General features: G+C 46.7%; 1 protein-coding gene across 1 annotated transcript in view; it reads right to left on the minus strand.

Moving 5' to 3' along the window:
• Positions 1-3,256: 3,256 nt before the first annotated feature.
• Cd101 (CD101 molecule) overlaps positions 3,257-19,776 on the minus strand; it is a 29,480-nt gene continuing 12,960 nt past the window's right edge. Inside the window, exons 7-9 of the mRNA XM_036191369.1 lie at positions 18,089-18,499; positions 13,468-13,863; positions 3,257-4,131 (exon numbers count right to left, since the gene is read on the minus strand). Coding sequence (XP_036047262.1) covers positions 3,914-4,131; positions 13,468-13,863; positions 18,089-18,499 — 1,025 coding nt within the window. The 3' untranslated portion in view covers positions 3,257-3,913. The remainder of the gene's footprint in view (positions 4,132-13,467; positions 13,864-18,088; positions 18,500-19,776) is intronic.

Here is a 19,776-nt window from a genome sequence, read left to right on the forward strand (position 1 = left end):
GGAAGGGTTTGTTTGCCTTCTACACCCAGGTCTCAATCCATCATTGAGGGAAGCCAGGGCAGGAGCTTGAAGCAGAAACCATGGAGGAACACTGCTTACCAGCTCAGTGTCTAATTCACTTAGGGAGCTTCCTTATATAGCCCAGGCCCACCTGCCTAGGGATGGCACTCCCCACAGTGGACTGGGCCCTCCTACATCACCTAATAATCAAGAAAATCCCCCCTAAACGTGCTTACAGGCCAATCTGATCCAGGCAGTTCCTCGATTGAGGTTGATTCTTCCCAGGTGACTCTTAAGTTGGGTAAAGTTGATGATAAAAATTACCCAGCACACATGGTGTCCTTAACTACCTCCCCTTGTGGTCATTTCCTCACAGAGGCAGCCATGCCGAGAATGTAAGGGAATGAGCATGACTGTGTTCCAGTAAATCGTATTTACAGCTCAGGCGTAAGGCTGCATCAGGCCCCTGGGCTGTGGTCTGCCAGTCCCTGAGACAAAGGCTTGTCTCGCTGCCGAAGAGGATTCATAACAAAGCTGAAAATACGGCCAGGTCGGGACACAGAACAGGAAAGTCGCAATCACTGAGCACAAGAGAAGTCCTCCACCAGGTTCAAGCACTAAAGCAAACAAGAGCACACTTGGCGGGAAGTGTCCTGAGAAACATGTATTAGGCTCCATCAAAGCTAATTATATTCGAGACGCTCCTGAGTCGGGTTGGGGGAATGGCTTGGTGGGTAAAGCGTTGGCTGCACAGGCATGAGGACCCGAGTTCAGATCCCAGCCCGCACGTAAAAGCCCAGTATGGGAGCTTGCGTCTGTAAACCCAGCTCTGGGTTGGCATGAGTGGTGAGATGGGGCACAAAACCAGAGAGCATCCTGGTGGTTCACTGGCCAGCCAGTCTCGCCCAAAAGAGCTGTGAGAGATCCTTCCTCAGAAAAATAAGGCAGAGTAGAGATTGAGGAAAACACCCCAGTGTGTCTTCCTCTGGCCTCTACACATACTCATAGGTGCATATATATATGCACACACACACACACACAAAGGTTTGGGGTTTTAATTGCCTGAAAACTGATTGTTGGGCCAATAGTGTGATGTAGCTCCTAAGGTAATCTGATGTGCTGTTCATTCCACTGGGTCAGGCAATGCTGCTATGGGGGTGGACATATTTGAGTTACCACCCTTTCCACAGTGACTGACAAGCAGGAAGTGTTTCAGGGACATGCTGCACCCTGGCTGGAAAAGTTTTGTAGCCCTGTCTCTAAGAAGGTCTGTTCTGACTGTGGAACCTGCATGGGACCAGACTAGGCCTTCTGCATAGGAGAGACAGTTGTGTAGCTTGGTCTGTTTGAGGGGCCCCTGGCAGTGGGATCAGGATCTATCCTTGGTGCACAAGCTGGCTTTTTGGAGCCCATTACCTGTGGTGGGACACCTTGCTCAGCCTTGATGCATCAGGGGAAGGGCTTGGTCCTTCCTCAACTGAATGTACCAGTCTTTGCTCACTTCCCATGGGAGGCCTTACCCTTTTGGAGGAGGGGTGGGGCTGGGGGGGAGCAGGAGGGGGGATGAAAGGGAGATCTGTGGTTGGTATGTAAAATGAGTTTAAAAATGTTTAATTAAAAAAGAAGAAGAAAAAGGTCTGGCCTGTGTTCAGCAGAAAGGAAGTAATATCTGGGCTTGGAGTTGAAAGGTTAGGGTTGGGGGGCAAAGTTGGGAGAGTACTACAGATGGGAAGTACCACAGAGCATCCCATGATTCTCTGCCAGGGTTTAATTCAAATACAGGTTTCTTTCAGACTTGATGGTACATGCCTTTACAAAGGGACAGATTTCTGTAAGTACTAGACTAGCCTGGTTTACATTGTGAATTCCAGGTCAGTCAAGGCTTCATAGTAAAATCCTGTCTTTAAAAAAAAAAAAAAAAAAAAAAAAAGCCTTGGGGGCTGGGGAGATGGCTCAGCAGTTAAGAGCACTAGCAGTTCTTCTAGAGGATCCAGGTTCGATTCCCAGCACCCACATAGATGGAAGCTCACAACCATCTCTTAACTCCAGTTCCAAGGGAGTACCCTTTTCTGCCTTTAGTGGGCCGGCATGAATATGGCACACAGACCTACATGTAGGTAAATTACTCATACACATAATAAAATAATTTTTAAAGGCCTCTAAAAATGGGGGAGCCAGCATATTTCTGAAGAACTCTTCAATTTCAGTTTTCTTTTCATCCTTACCTGGGAGAGAAGACGTTAATATGTTAGCTGTTTAAGAAAACATTTGGAATACTTCAAATGAGGCTTTAGAGGAAGTTGGACTAAAGAACCAGCAGGTCTATGGTGGGAATTTTCTCCCAGCCACAGATAATCTGCTTGCAAAGGAGCAAAGGAACTAATTATCTTTGGAGAGGACTGTGTGCCTGATAAAATAATTAAAAATAAATGGCTCTCCTTAGAAATGCAAATTACCAAGTACTGAGGAAACTCTGGTGGTCACATAGACAATAAATAGATGTGTTATCTGAGGTCCTTTACTTGATTGATTTTCAATTCTGGCTACAACCAGGCTGAACAGGGGACACAGTTCTTGAAAGCTTTAAACCATGACACCTCACCCTTGGGATTTTCTAAGGTGACATTAGGGACCTGCTGCTTCCCTTGAGCCCCTACTCCACTAACATGAGATAGGGGCATTACTTCAGACCCCTCTCCAAAGCTCTACTGAGATCCTTTCCTTCTACTCTGTGTTATCAAAGAAAGTAGGCATTAGCCAAACACCGTGCTGGTGGCTGGGTGAGGTGAGGGGGAGATAGGAGACCTCTGGGGCCGAATAGAACACTGTTGCATGGTGTATGGGGGAGTTGTTCTTTAATGATAACTTACTAACTCTTAAAACAAATATGCCAATATGTGCTTCACCCCCCCCCACCACCACCACCCCGAGACAGGGTTTCTCTGTGTAGCTCTGGCTGTCCTGGAACTCACTATGTAGACCAGGCTGGCCTCAAACTCAGAGATCCACCTATTTCTACCTCCTGAGTGCTGGGATTAAAGGCGTGCGCCACCACCACCACCTCCACCACCACCACCGCCTCCACCACCACCACCACCTGGTGCCAATTCCTCTTTCTAATCCCAGTATTCGGAGGCCGGCCTTGGTAGGAAGAAGACCGGTGCAAGTTGGAGGGCAGCCCAGACTATACAGTGCACAGCTATACAGTGAGTTCAAGTTCAAGGCTAGCCTAGGTTGTATCCCAGGACCCTTTCTCAACAAAATAAAAATAGAAAAAAAAAAACCACCTCCAAATCATAACGCACAAAGCCAAAGAAACATGTCAAAAAGGCCACAGCATGCTACCCTTTTGTCAAAGAATCAATATTGATCAGATATCTACTCTTACACTTTTGGCAGACATTTGTAAAGGGATTGGGGGAAATGGGGCCCTGCCTAGAAAGGAGTAGTTTACTAACTGGGGAGTCAGATTCTGGGCACCTGAGTCCATGCTCTCAATTCCTCTTGCTTTGCTGATGTCAGATTTCTCCTGTGTCTCTTATCTAGAGGAAATGATTTCTCTTGTGACTGGGCCAAGTTGATGTTTCCCAGGGAATAGGTGATGTTGGAGAGGGATGAGAGAGGAACAAAGGCTCATCGGCTGATGCTCCTTGCTTTCCAGACGAGGGCTGGACCTGGAGGAGGTGAGGTCTATGTAAGCTGGGGCAATATCGCTATCTACTTCTGGAGGACTCAAAGAGTAAGAGGGATGATCCACAAAGAAACACTCAACAGGACCTGGTGAACAACATATGCCCACGGCACGTCCCTTCTGGTCTCTACTTGGCCAAGGTCTGAAGCAGAGTTCATTCACCCCATCAGTCCAGTCCAATCCCATCACACTCCCTCCATCAGCATAGGCATGCCTTAGGATTCAGTAGCCTTCATCTTCGTGCCTAACTGGTCCAGTCTTCATGTCTACCCAGAGAGCCTTTTCTTTCTGGGCACTGAGACTCAGCTGTGACAACTTCCTGGCCTTCCAGTATAAGCAGAAGAGGGAAATGAGCAGCAGCAGCAGCATGATGAGGGGACAAGCGATGAGCAAGTGGAGTAAGGGTTCGGAGGAGCAGATCCTGGACGAGAACGTGGATTCTGCAACAAAAGAGAAACACAGAAGAGACTCAGTGTCCAAATTATCTGGGCTGATTAGTCACTCACCCTTGCTTATACGTTATCAGAGGCAAGTCCATGTAGATAAGATGTAGATAGCAGGGTAGATTAGCACAGGATCTTCACCCAGTGAGAGTGCAAGGCAGAGCACCGGGAGAAGAGGCCTAGGACATTCTCAACACACATCTCTCCCTGCCCATCCGTTGCAGCTATAGAACTGCCAATGACCTACTTAGAACCACCAGCCAAAAAGAAAAGCAAAACAAAAAAGAAAACCTTTCCTTTAATCTCCTTCCCTCAGAAAAGACATGTATAATTCAGCCCTCGTTCTCAGCTGTGGAGCTGGCCCTGAATTTTTAACTGAGCTATTCCCACTGCTGCATCTGAGACTCACAATACACTGCACCACCCTCAGCATCAGCTGAACCTATGGAGGAACGTGCTTCTCCCCCTGACCCATGTCACTCACACGGGTCACCCAGCCCCTGGCTCCTCACCCCCCCCCCAAAAAAAAAGCTCAACGGTCACTCCTATGCCTCTGGTATAGCCCCTGTCTGGATCTCACTTCTTCCAGACTTTCCACATGGTCCAGTTCTCACTCCCTGGTCATGAAGTCCTTTGTTTAGGCCCTTTTCCTTACCTTGATCGAGAATATCTGATAGTGTCCTGGGATCCATGCATTACCCACAGTGCCTAGTCATATGCTCAAGAGCTTCTGCTGATCTGAGCTATGCCAAACTGACTGCTGCCGAAGGCACACTACAGAGGCATGCCAAAGCATGTGATCCTCAGGCATCTGCAGTCTGCTGCAAGGTACCATCATCAGACAAACATGTCGGGCAATGGGGCTCCTGGCCACTTCCCAAGGAAGCAGAGCAGAGTGGACTCACAATGCCTGGGAAATGGCACCCTGAGCTAATGACCAAAGGCCCAGGTTACAGGCATTCAGCAGCAAGCCACATGTGTAAAGTGCTACTGATCACTTGCTGTGGTCTTCCAACTACATTTATGATATATTTGAAAACGGGCCTGTTCTGAACTATCCGATGCTGACAAGCAGGCATGCTTTGCTTGGGAAATCATGATGACATGAGCCCTCTCTTCTTCAAAGGTTAAGCTATAGAATTTATGAGATTATAGATCCTCGGAGATAAAAACAGGTTTAATAGGTCATTCTGATCAACCTCTTGCTGCAGAAAAAGAAGTCCCTTTGGGACCTCACTGATGCACTTTACACACCAAAGACTGCCTGTTTGACGGAAATCACAAGAGAACCCAGACATCTGCTCCAGGCTGGCACTGTGAGCTCCTTGAGAGTCCGGCCTGTGTCTTTGTATCTTGTGAAGTACTTCTCCTAGGTGGCCTCACGGGATCCTGATAAAGGAATCAATTGCTGAGTGTATTCCCCACGCAAGAACCAGGGTGGCCACCACTGTGCAATGCAGAGTGACGGTCCATGGTGAACATTAGGCTCTCCGTTCTAAATGGGGTTGGCACGAAGCTGCAGAAGTTGATGGCCTGGATTTTTCCCTGTTCTCATTTGTAGTCTTCATCTTTGCATCTGATTTTTCTTCTTGAAATGGAAGAGAGATTTCAATTTTTTTCTTTGCTTTCATTTTATTTGTTTGTTTGTCTTGTTCTGAGACAGAGTCTCACTATATCTCGAGAACTCCTGATCCTCTTGCTCCAGCTTCCCAAAGGCTGGGATTATGGGAGTGTGTCACCATGCCTGGTTTAACTTCTAACTTTCTATCCTCTGTGTGCATTCTTTCCCCAAATGACCCAGCCAAACCATAGTTAGTCTCCCAGGGCTCATCGGATGACACTTGCAAGCATGGTCAAAGGAGGCAGAGACAGCAATGCTGTGTTAGCACAGACCAGATTGCTGAGCCATACCTACCTACAGAAACTTCTTTTTTATAGCAACAGCCACGGTAAGAAAATGGCAAGCCCCCTACAGAGAGCCCATCTATGAGACTGTAAACAGTCTCTTCAGGTGTCCAGACTCCTGGAGAATGACAGACAGCCATGATTTTCACTTCCCCAAGGAAGCTTATAAACCCCAGGGTTGGACTCCCTGGGGTATCAAGAGGGTGCCAATGTTGACACATCCCTCCACCCATATAATGGGTACACTTCAACTAGATGGGCCCTTCCTTCTCACTTTCCCCACATCCTCAGAGCTCCACATCTCTTCTCTGGAGTTCCTCTCCTCCCACCCTACCCACTCTGCAGCAGGTGAATCAGAGAGAGCCTGGCTGCAAGCTCAGGATGGGAAACCTTCCCTTTCCTGAGAGCACTAGGACGAGACCTCCTACACTGCCTGTGAACTTGAACTCTCATCAGGGCCCCTACCATGCTGCTGTCTGTCCATGGCATTAATAACCCAAAAGGACAATCTGCCTTAGTGTCTCTCTTGACCCCAGACCCAAGAACTTTCGCTGACAGAGGGTGGAGCCAGGCAGGCCAGGTTAAAACACTGGCCTTGAGCATCTGTGCAGAGGAGTGAATGAGTACCAGCTGTATCTCAGAGAGAGCTTGATTCCAATCTTTAACCCACTCTTATGAAGAATGGGTAAGTTTTTCATCTCCTCCAATCCTTTGTTTCCTTATCGGCTAAACAGGGAAAGTAATAATAATTTGCTGCCTTTCAATGAGATAACATGTAATAGAACATCTACCATGAAACCAAGACCATTTGTTGAGTGGGCAAGCAACAGACATTAGCTAGAATATTCCTGGGGACGCTGAGAAATGCCTAGACAACCTTCTGCCAAGCCTGCTGACTCCTCATAGAGACCTCAGCTCTGTGGTTTGTGTCTGGAATGTCCTCTAACGGGCTGGGTAGTGAAGGTTTGGCCTCGGCTTGGTGCTCCTCGAAAGTGATGGGATCTGTAAGAGGTGGGGCCTAGTGGGAAGCCATGGGTCACTGGGAGCACAGCCTTAAAGGGAACAGTGGAATTCTGATTTCTTCTTCTCCTACCATTGTTTTCCTCCTTGTTTCCAGGATGCTGAGAGGGGAGAAGCGTCTTGAAGGGTCACACCCTCTTACCCACCTTGCTGCTGGCCCAAAGCCATGAGCCAACCAACTGTGGCCTGAAAACTCCAAAACTATGAGACAAAATAGGACTCTCCTCCCTAGAGGTTATCTCAGGTCTTCTGTCCCAGAGATGGGAAGCTGAACATAATACAACAGGCTTCTCGCCTTCTTTCATGGGCTCAATCTTACCCTTCACTGGAAGGTTGAATGATTCCTTCAGGGACGCCGGGTGAGTGAGCTATCCCATCCATCTCAGGCATCTGAAGACTTGGTTCCCAGTTATGGGTGCTGTTTGGGGATGTTGAGGAAGTGTGGGCCTTGCTGGAGGAAGTATGTCACTGTGGCGGACTTCAGGAGTCTGAAGATCCACACTGCTTCTGGTTCGCTCTCCCTGCTTTGTGCTTGCAGATCAAGAGGAGCCAGCCCCGTGTCTGCTCTTGCGGCCATACCTGCTCCCTGCTGCCATCATGGCCACTGCTCCTCTGGAATCGTAAGCCCAAACAAACTCTTTCTTCTGTAAGTTACCTTGGTCATCGTGTTTCCTCACCGTGATAGAAAAGTAAGTGATACATTGGCTTTCTTTCTAGTCAGGGGTGGTAGGGAATCGGGAGGTGAGTCCATGGCAGTTCTGACAGCTACTGGAAAGACTGTATGGTGATGGTGAGATGGGGTGGGCACGCAGGGAGTAGGAAGAAATCTGGCACTGGGCTCTTCTGCCTCTGAGACTCTAGCCTTTAGTATGAAGGAAGTCTTCATGGGGAGGAGGTTTCTCCATTTAGAGCAATCTGGCACCACAGGGCAGCACAGTGCCCTCTGCACCGCTCTGAGTTGGCCAACAGCAAGCACCTGTCAGCTCCCGTGCCTCTACGTTGCCTCTCAGGGGAAGGCACTGTTTGCTCTGGAACCGGCAGTCACCATTTCCCACCATCTGCCTCTCACCCATATCTGATTGAGAATGGGTGACACTCAAAACCATTACAGTTTGGCACTTTGAGTCAATCCAAGTAAGTGCCCCATACTCAAAGTACAAGGCCTGCAGAAGAGAGCCAAAAACAGAATGAGCACACTTCATCTTGAGCAGCCATTTATAACTTGCTTCCTTCTGCCCACAGCCATGCACACCATGAATAGCTTTTCTTCTGGACACTATCTCGTAAGTGCTGACTTATGAGAGAGAGGATAAAGGTTCTTTGAACCTTCCCGCCTCTATCCAGAATGTGGGCCATGGGAGTCATTTAAGAGAGCTGGCCCCCAAGTGGGGGTTGGATCTCTGCAGCAAGTAGCTCCCACAACAAGTGGCCCCTGACAGCTTCCTGTTTTAACCTCATGGGAGGGGTGCTTGCTCACTCTTTCATCAAGTGTGAGCCGAGTGCCTTGTTGAGTGTACACTAGAAAGTAAACAAACAGCCTCTCTGGAAACTTCAGTGTGGTAGGAATGCATGTCTCCTTTAAGAATCCACTCTCTAAAACAAAAATACTCATCTAAATAAAAGCTAGTGAATAGTAATGAATATTATGCTGCCACAAATAATCCATCCACTCCCTGCCCCAACGCCTTATGGACTGTCTGGCCCATCACTGCATCACAGACAATTTTTCAGATTATGACATTTAGGGACTAGGTATGTGGCTCTGCTGGCAGTGTGCTTGCCTGGCATGCACAAAGCCCTGGGTCCATTCCCCAGTGCCATATAAATCTGGTGTAATGGACAGATATGAAACCCTAGCACTGAGGAGGTAGAGGCAGGGGGGTCAGAACTATAAGGTTATCCTTAGCTATATAGCATGTGTGAGGACAGCCTTGGCTCTATGAAACCTTATCTCAAAAAGCAAACAAACAAAAGAATAATGCATTTGTATTTAGGAACTGAAGGGGAGGTAAAAAAGACTTATTCCTGTATATAGCCCCTACCCTGCTAAGTCACTGTAAAGAGGCAATGGGGGGTGGTGGTGCAAGGTCCAGGATATGCCTGAAAGGCCTCCACTCAAGCCATGTGATCCATGGCTCCTTTCTGTAGTCCTAAAACTAACCCAATCTGGTGTGGTCAAATAAAGGAAGTAGAGAAGTGAAGAGCAGCAGTGAATTGTATTTGATTTGGTTTCCACCAACATGCAGAGTTGGCAGTCAGCAGGACTACAGTTATGGGCTGATAAATATCTGAGCCTCTCTTGGGTCAGTCCAGAGCTGAGAGGAGATATATGATGTCGGTGTATTCTCAGAGTCCATGGCCACTAGTGGCATTGTGTGTGGTACAGGTAGCTGCAGCGTGATGACTGAGGGGAAGTCAGAGAAACATGAAGGTTCAGTGGATGTGGACCAGGGAAGGATGACATGAGGTATACTGTCTTAAGGGTTGCCTCCAGAGCCAGATGCTGGGCTGCCAAACCAACTCCATCTTCCTTCTCAATGCTCCTTCCCCTCTGTACTGTAAACATGCTCCGGATCCTACTAACTTGAACTCCAAACAGAGCACATAACTAAAATTCATTGTTTGACGCTTCCTGCCATATCTTACGGTCTTTTCTCTTGTCCTTTACAGCTCTGAGGAAGAAACCTGTGTCTGGCATGTCTGCTTCCTCACTCTTCAGCTACCTCAGCCTGAGGTTCTTACTGCTTTTCTGTCTCTACCATGTTAAGTGTAGTGGAGATGTTCCCATTTGGGGTTTGTGTGTGTGTGTGTGTGTGTGTGTGTGTGTGTGTGTGTGTGTGTGTGTGTCCTCCTCTCTCATTCTCTGCTTTGTCCCTTCGAGGCAGGGTCTCTCTTGTACCCATAGCTCATGTTTCTTTCTTGCCTAGACTGGCAGCCAGCAAATGCCAGAGAGCCTCCTGTCTGCCTCCAACAGTTTCAGGGTCACAAGTGCATATGAGATCATGCCTGGCTTGTTGTGTAGGTACTAGGACCTGAATTCAAGTTCTCATAGCACTGAGGCATCTCTTCAGCCCTCCAGTCTTATCTTAAACAGCCTTTTTGTATTGTTCAGTCTCTTGGGTTTCCCTTGCCTCCTGATGTGCTATTCTGATTTTCCACCACAGATGTATGGACACCTCAAGTGTCTTCCTTGAGCATCCTTACTGGCCACACATTGATAGCATCTAGTATGCAAGTCGGGTGCAGTTCACATTTAGAATTCCCACTGTCTCCCAAATAGACACCTCTTGCAAACTCTCTTTGGGTTGAGTTCCAGCTCAGCTTGTCCAGATTGGACCCATCTCCCTGCTCAGCCTTGGTTTGGTTGCTTGGTAAATGGCCTCATGATCCACTTAAGCCCCAATACAAATTTGCCTTTGCTGCTCACTCACTGGCCACAGATGTCCAGCTACTCGACCTCCTGTTACCTATCGCTTGTTCTTCCCCTTTCTCATGAGCGCTGCCTGAGCTCGGACCTCCATCTTGCCTCACCTTGGCTACAATTTACTGTAGCTCTTCCTGCTCTGTCTGCTTCCCACCACTCCGGCTTCACCGCTGCCCCCATGGGAACTTTCCAAGGGTGTCCCTGCTGCACTTGAACTTATTCAGTAGCACTTTGTGACTGTCACGATGAAGTGCCCCCCTCACTTCATACACTAAGCACATCTGAGCTCTGTGCCCTCATGGGCCCTGAGTTTCAGCCCTTCCTAACCACCAAGGTTCCCTGGCTCTGACGTGAAGTTTTATGTCTTTTTGCTATATTGTATACCTTTCCATTTTCCTAAAATGGTTTTCTCTCTTCTCATGCATCCATGTTCTAGAGAACCTTCCCATCTCTACTTGACCCCTCACTCTGGCTCAGTTGCTCCCTCAGCATTCTGGGACTATCCTCCTCTGATGACACTTATCACAGTGGATTCAACTTTCCCCATTCTGTGGTAATGGTCACTGCCGTTAACGGTTTTGTGTGCTCAGATCTCATATGATTTTTTTGTCTTTTGAGACAGGGCTTCTTTGTGTAACAGCCCTAACTATCATAGAACTTGCTCTGTAGACCAGGCTGGCCTTGAACTCACAGAGATCTGCCTGCTTCTGCCTGGGATTAAAGGCATGTGCCAAAACCGCCTGGCTCAGTGTCTAGGTTTTTAAGAACATATTTGTATTGTGATTTTCATTTTATGAGCAAGCCAAACATCACCCACATCGATAGTCTGGCAGTATGACTAGTAAGTGGTTAGGACTGCGGTCTGAGTTAAGGGCTATCTGACTCCAACCTCTAAGGACTTCTTATTACCCCAGATTGTCTCCTTGCGCCCTAGCCAGGAGCAGAAAGGCAGAGCAGGCCAGTTTCTCTGTCACAGGATTTCCTTGGGAACACGATGTCTGCCAAAATGAAAACACTGTTGGTCATGGCACAGGCCTGTGAGCTTTTTCAGAGGAGACAAAAATGACTCTGTTTTTTAGTATCTCCTTCCAGAGTTCATCTTTTACATGATCAATGAGATGTTCTACATGATCTCACATAAATATGCTGTGCAGCCTCTCACCTGTCTCAGAGGAGATATGCTTGCTAGTCATGGAATCAGTCCTTTTTATGGTTGTTATCTATTTATTCTACTGTAAAAACTGCTGATTCTATGGGACCTGTGAATTCCAGGGGAAATCATTTTTGGGGTATGCCCAGATATGTGGGATATCCTATAATTGTTGGAATGAAAAACTGCTAAAAAACTGTTCTGCCTGGACATTTTGAAGAAAAAAAGAACTGCTAAAGAATGGACATGGGGGGAGATGATGAAGCCCAGAATAATAGATGGAGGAGAGAATGGTGGAGCCCTCAAGAATGGACAGGGGGGAGGATGGTGGAACCTAGGTAACAAGTTAGATGGAGCCTCACTGCAATGCAGTGAGGCTCTCTTTGCCTGTGAGAATTGCCATATGTACCTCTTCTCTTCTAGGGATTGTTGCTAAAGCTAGCTGGTCTCCTAGGAATGTCCACTTTATAATAGATCCCATTTATCTTTTCTGTTGTGGAGTACCAAGACTCTGCTTTAATTTCTCTAGTGATCCTTTTCCAATAAGAGTTCAGCCTGTAGTTCACCTTTCACCTGTTTTGAGTCTCCTGGAAAGAGGTAGCTAAGATAATGAACTGGCAGATACTGTAGGCAGCTGGAAGACAGCACTGTTGTTATTAACACATGTCTAATAGATACATGTCTACTGGATAGCCAGCACTTGTCTGATACTACACTAGGCTGAGATACTGGCTGAGGATGACTTTCCTACACAGAGAACTGTCGCCTTTCGGTCAAAAGCCTTTGAGTGCCTCTTTTCTTTGTTGGAAACTATAAGGTATCTCTAAATGGCATCCTTCCTTCTTTGATGTATTCCAAGACACAATAATACAATGGAAAAGGGACACCAAATGAGCATTGCTAACATTGGATCTTAAATGACCGTCCCATCCCCTAAAAGGCCCATGTGGGAAAGGCTTGCTCCTCAGTGTGGTTCTGTTAGGAGGTGGTAGTGCCTTTAGGAGAAGGTTCTGGTGGGAGACCTTCATGTCATCAAAGGCACGCCATTGAAAGGACATGACACCAGCCCTTCCTCTTTCTCTCTCTCACCTCCTAGCTAGAGGTGAGTGGGTTTGCTCAGTCACACACTCCTGCCATGATGTGTGGCCACAGACTCAGAGTTCCAAGGCCAAATTATCAGGAACCAGAGTCTCTAAAGCTATGAGCCACAGTGATCATTCTCTGCAAGTTGAGTGTGTTTGACAGGTAACATTATCAAAGACCTGACAGTCTGGTGAGGAGAGAAGGAGAGAGACAGACAGATGGAGAGAGAGAGAGAGAAGAGACAGACCAAGATCCCAGCACCGATTCTCTGAGGAAAAATGTTTTTGGTTCTGTTAATTGTTCTTCCCTTGATCAAAGGAGTGGTTGGATGTAATTGACTCTGGTTCAGTTGGGTCAAAATGTAGGGATAGCATTACAACCACCATCTGATCCTGCCTCATTTTCTTTCCCACCACAAAACAGCATCCCGAAATCAGATGTAAGGATGCTGGCTGCTCATGTTTTCTGGCTATCTGAGGCACACATTATGCTGCTGGCATTTTGCTTGGGAAGGGAAGGTCAGGACAGTTCAGATGTGCCCATTAGTCAAGCGTCTGTGCCCAAACCTCATGTAACCTTGTGGGTTGAAATGGGTTACTATGGAGAAAGGCAGAGACGTCCTCTTCTTTGAGAAATCTGAAAAACTGTCATCAGTCTGGAAAAAGGGGGAAACAAAGCTAGGCGGAAGCACAGAGGGAAACCGGATATGCCAGTGACCCCATGAGCCAGTGGCTGGTGGACCTCAAGTTACCTGAGGGCAGCACCTTGAGCATCATCCGCTGTGACTCATTTGAGGCTTGGTTGATCCACTTGGCTGGCTGGCCATGTTGCTGCCACTCTGCCACCCTGCACCAATACATGCCAGCATCCTCCATCTCTACCCGACGCAGCTTCAGGACGAAGTCGGTGGGAGAAGAACGGTAGCAGTACAGGAGCCTCCTGCGTCCCTCCGGGCCATACTCTAGCACGCCATCATACTGCAGGTGCACCAGCATCTGACTCTCAGCGTTTGCTCTGCTCCAGTACCATGTCACAGAGTACAGGGAGGCTATGCTGCCGGAGTCATCCAGGCTGCAGCTGATGCCCACCTCTCCATGCTCAGTAGCGTTCCCCAACCACCTCACTTTTGAGACGTGGACCTGACTTCCTAGAAGGCAACGTGGTGGATGGTTAGGGAAGAGCAGACTTTCGGCATGGTCACCTTTGAGCCTGATCATTTCCACCAGGAGATCTTGGCTGGTATTCTCCAGACATCAGAACCTTCATTGTTGATGTTTACCTTTGATCCTTCCCCATTTTTTCACATTTGCCAGAACATTCTCTGCCACAAACCAAGCTAACCACTTCCCCCCTTTAGCCTGACCTCTTGCCTGATAGACCCTACTAAAAGACAGCTCCAGCTGTCTTTGAACTTCCTCTTTGATTTCCCACAGGTGCCGTTCACAACTCTCAGTACTCTCTCGAGTTATGAATTACACCAGTACCTTTTGATGAAATCACCTTCCCCACCACACCCAGATAGTCTCTCTTGTTCAGACACCCTGAGACCCAGAACACTGACACAAGTGACAGAATACCACCCAGGGGAACACCTCAGTTATTAGATTGGTATGCCTTAAACAGCTTTGGGCCTTCCTTCTCAGCCCTTCTCCCACTAGCCAGCAGGTGAGGACTTGGGATGACATACCCAATATAACAAAGAGCAACTGGAAGTCGAGGTGGGAAATTGCAGCGTGCATGACATTTTCAACTCTGCTACAAATTCATCTATTAAATTGTTTTGTTGTTTCTAAACTTCTTTTTTTCCTGATCCTAGACTATGTTTAGTCTAACTAGTATTAGTTTGTCCTTCATGTGGAATCAAGCAAAGTATTAATTTATATAAAATTCTCTGCATTCTTGCCTCAAGTTACTCCCTATTTGATTGCAAACTGGTTTCTAGTCCATCATAGTACTTGACCACAGTCCAGTTCCAAGCTCAAGGGGCCCCATCAGTGACTTTGTTTTCTCCTTGGCTTTTGTCACTGAGGTTCATTTTCTTCTTGAAATTCTTTCTTCTTTTGACCTGAGAGAAAATCCTCTGCTACAGTGATGACCAGGCTGCCTCCATATCTCCTTGCAGCTTATTTCTTAATTCATTCCCTAGCCCAGGTATACAGTGTCAACCCACAGTCACATGGAGCTCACAGAGAGGATTTGCTTGGTACCCTCAGTACTTTGAGAGAATTTGGTCAACTACAAACATTCTCTGGTTGAGAAGTGCCATTGTGTTGTCTTAGTCAGATTTCCATCACTGTGACAAAAACACCTGAGCAAAACAAGTTGAGGAAGCAAAGATGTATTATATGGCTGGTGGTTTCAGGCTCCATGATCCACTAATTCCTATATTTTTCATGCCTATAAAACTAGCACCATGTGGATGGTTGATAAGATTCATAACCAGCTTGACCTATGACTAGGAGTCCTTAGACTATGGCTTCAGTGGTCTCATAGTGTCGATGCCATGGATATCACAGAACCAACTTCCTGTGGAGCCCAGTGTGAGAGGATACTCCAGCCATGCTGCTCTCATCTCAAGGGAAAGTCATTAAAAACAAACAAAACAAAAACAACAAAAACCCCACAGTAGCTCAGAGTAGTCTGGAACTCACTATGTAAGAAAGGATGTCTTTGAAGTTGTCATCCTGCCTTAGTCTTCCTAGTTTGAATGCCACCACACCCGGCTTTCAAAGGAAAATGTCCGAAATGAATTTGAGTCCTTGAGTCTTTGGTTGGTGTGTCTGGCCAATCCCTGAGATGCCTCCAAGGGACTTTTCCGTTTGTGCTAGTGAGCAGTATGTGGCACTAATTTCTAACAGCCACACTTTCCTTGAGCCCCAACTTGAGCCTCTTTATTGGGCAGATGCCAAGATTTTCACATTTTTCTGCTCTGTTTTTGCTCCCAATTGTACTGTAAACTTGGTGAAAAGCAGCTAGCAGTAACCATGCCACAGCCAGCATTGTCTTGGAATTGTTTCAGTTCCTTTGAGTTCAACCTCACTCAAGTCTTAGAGAACGAACAGAATATTTGCCAGAACTCAACATGAATGGCCTTTAGTCCACTTCCCAATAGAGTCTTCATTTCTATGGAAAGTTTCATGAGCACAGTCTCTCTGTCCACATTCCTACCAGCATTTTCTTTCACCAGAATTCACCATTAAACTCTTCGCAAAGTATTCTGGAGATGCTCTAGCCTGCTTCTTGAACCCCTTCCAAACTCCTCCTACAAACCAGTTTCAAATCTTAAAAACCACTTCATCAGGTTGGATCGCAGCCTTTGACCCCACCTCTCTGGCATCCATCTCCCATATTAGTTTTGTTGTTGTTGCTGTTATTGATGATGTTGTTGTAACAAATATCTAAAAGAAAGAGTTTAGAGGAAGAAAGGTCTGGTCTGTTGACGGCCTCAGAGATTTCAGTCCAAAGTCAGCTGGATCCTTCTCTTTGGGCCTGAGGTAAGGCAGAATATCAAAGTGTTGGACTGTGTGGCAAAAGTTCCTCTCAAGATGGCAAGGTTGTAGAGAGAGAGCATGCCTGCACCTGTGGACTTCCTTCTCCTTCCCTTTTATTCTGTCTGGGACCCCAAGCCTATTTGCTGAGACCCCACATATTTAGGCAGGTCTCCTCTTAATTAATCCTCTCTGGCAATATTCTCATAAATACACCAAAAGTATTCTTATAAACACACCCAAAACACACCATACTAACCTCCTAGGTGTCTTCCAATCCAATCTACTTAACAGTGAAGACTGTGAGAATTTCATGATACACTAAAAGATCTAATACTGAAGCCAGATTTCTACCTGAGAAACACTGGCTTGAGCCAAGAGATGTTGCCTCCTTGAAATGTGCAGGCACATGCAGTCAAGTGTCCAGCTAGGGCAAGTGGAGGGTAGGGCTATCAATCACACAGATGCAGAATGTAAGGAGACATAAACACAATGGCAGTGGGGGGCTCTGGAACGTCCATGTAGAAGTGAACAGTGGGATCTAAGAGCCTAAGGCTCAGGCCATCCAAACCCAAAGATGTAACATAATCATCTTGTCAGTGACAGTTAAAGCCAGGGCAGTGGCGTGGAAGCTCTGAGAACAGCAGAGTGACAAGCAGAAGAGCAAGAGCCCAGGATCACTCCCAGAGGAACACTCAAGCTTAGCAGAGAAAGGGGAGGGGCCTGGAGAGGAAGTGAGGTGGGGCAGAGAGAGAGGGGGGAGGGGAGACAGAGACAGAGAGAGACAGAGAGACAGAGAGAGAGACAGAGAGAGAGACAGAGAGAGAGAGAGACAGAGGGAAGAGAGGGAGATCTTCCTAAGCTATGTTTTACCTCTGCTTCTCTCACAGACTGTGAGCTCCCCAAGGGCAAGAGATGTGTCTTATTCATCTCTGCAGTCCCATTTTCTAGCATATGTCCACTTATCATCCTAGTTTTTTTTTTTTTTTTTTAGTGTCATCTTGAAAATAGTACTTTAAGCATCACATTAGATCGAGTTATTTACATCACACTGTTGGCTCTTGTCCAGTTTCTTAGCTGTGACACCCTCCTGACTTTAATCTGCCGTTAGAGGTGACCCGGCCAGTACTCAGAGATCTAGTGAAACTTGCCGGCATTCAGATAGCAGCACTGGTAGACTAGCTCAAATGGATGGAAGTTCCATCACATTTTTAAAGATCTCCAGAGGTGGAGAAGACGCCCCCAGTAAGCCATTCCAACAGTTAACTACTTCTATTTGCCTTATGTTTAGGCAGCCAAATGTTGAAAAGCAATTTCTCCACACATCCCCATAGAGTTGTACAGTTTCTGTTCACAGTGGGAGAAATATGCTTTGTATTACTCTTTCTCTGCCAAATTACAGCAGAGCCCCACTGGGGTGACACAGCTTGTTATTATAGAGATCTGGAGATATGATTCCCTGGACAGCTGTGCAGACCAGGCTGCCAAGCTGCCAAACAACCCAGGCAAAGGGATCTTGTTCCCATTTGAGCTCAAAACCTCATACTAATTCACCTTAAGCAATCTCCCCTCCTCTGGTGGGCTACCAGGTCCCGTGGGCATCTGTAGGTGGCTATTATTCCTATGGTCCAGATTTTTGTTGTTGTTGTTTGTTTGTTTGTTTGAGACAGGGTTTCTCTGTAACAGCCCTGGCTGTCCTGGAACTTGTTCTGTAGACCAGGCTGGCCTCCAGCTCACAGAGATCTGTCTGCCTCTGCCACCATGTGCCGCCACCACCCGGGCAGATAATATTTTTAATCTCTTCCTAGTCACACCCTAAAGGCTGTTGGGGAAAAGCTGGCCATCCTATGGAAAAATATATGACAATACTCTTCTAAGGTTTACCTGTGGGCCTGAGTTTCAATTCTGTGAGTCCTGAAGTCTTTCTCTCAAGCTTTTGCCAAGTGCCATTCATAGACCAGAACCATTCCTCCACGGCACAGTAGTAGTGGCCCTGGTCACTATCTTCCACACTCAGAATGTTCAGCAGAAACAAGTCTTGGGACACTTTCTTAGAATGAAATTTTTGCTTGCTCTGAAGGGTTTGAAATTCATCCCCATATTTTACGACATTGGTTTGGTCCATTTCTAGGATCTTCAGATAGGATGCATTTGTAGGAGTAGGAGAAAAGTACCAACTGACAGATAACGGAGGGTTCCCAGCAGATCGGGACAAGATGGCACATTCTATGTGCGTGCTGGAGCTGATGAAGAGCTCTTGGACTTGACTGCTGGAGTTCACTCTCAGTTTGCTCTCTGAATGAAAAGAATGAAAAGAGTTACTTTGCTGGGGAAAACAAACAGAATTTTAAGCTAGCACGTCAACTAGGGCAAATAGCCACTCCAGCTATCATGTGGGTGAATTCCCTCTCAGCAGCTGCCCTAACTGTTCATTCAGCTTTGGCACACAATTCATGATCTGATGAAGCTGTCCTTTCCATCTCTGAGCTCTGTTCATCTCTCAGGCTGCATGTGGCTAAGAATAGCTCTGACTGGGACCCAACACAAGACTGTAAACTTACTTAAAATACTACGGAATTTTATTTCATTCTTCGAACTTCAGTTGTGCATGAACTTTGGAGACGACAGTGTTGTGTTACAATGTCAAGTGTCTAGACGTGCCTGTGAGAATTCTGTGTGACTGCAAGTTGATGTTTCTCTCTTCATAACATCCATCTGCTCATCCTCGTTCTGTCCTTACTGTGTGGGAAGGGGGAGAGTCATGGGGAGAAAGGCCAGCTCTGCCCCACACGACAATACTGTTGTATTTGAGCAGAAGAATCTCTTCTGTAGCATGTTTGCACCGCTTTGAGAGACAGTGGCGCTGTCTCTGGGTGTTTACTATATGAACTGCTTCTGGATCTGCAATTTGTCAAAGTCTAATTGGAGCTCTGCAAACGTGAGTACAAGAGGAAGTTGTGCGTGGGCTGTTAACATAGTGTCCCTCTGCAGCCACTGCATTGTGAGGATTTCATAGGGACATGGACTCAGCCATCTTTCGACTCCAGTGCCTTTTCCTCTGTCACAAGATGCACAATAAATCTTACAAGTCTCATCCTCCTTCTTGCTGATTACTCTACTGTTGTTGGTGTTGCCGGAAGGTCCCTTGATTCCCCTCCCACAAACATTTATTAATCACATATTATATCACATACCAGACTATTTTAGGTATTTTGTGAATACCTCCTCTCAGTGAATCACAGTTTAGAGGTGCAGTTCTCAACCTGCAGGTTGTAACCCCCTTGGGGGTTGACGGACCCTTTCACAGGCGTCGTATATCATATTGGAGCTCCTGCATATCAGATATTTATGAGTCATAACAGTAGCAAAATTATAGTTATGAAGTAGCAACAAAAATAATGTTATGGTTGGGGGGTCACCACAACATGAGGAACTGTATTAAAGGGTCACAGCATTAGGAAGGCTGAGAGCCACTGATTTAGAGGAAGATATAACACAGGGACAAAGACTTCCAGATTATATAATAGATCACCCACGTAGGACAGAGATATGCAGAAATGCAACAAATTTCG

Source organism: Onychomys torridus, chromosome 6 (genome assembly GCF_903995425.1).
Source record: "Onychomys torridus chromosome 6, mOncTor1.1, whole genome shotgun sequence".
NCBI lineage: Eukaryota > Metazoa > Chordata > Mammalia > Rodentia > Cricetidae > Onychomys > Onychomys torridus.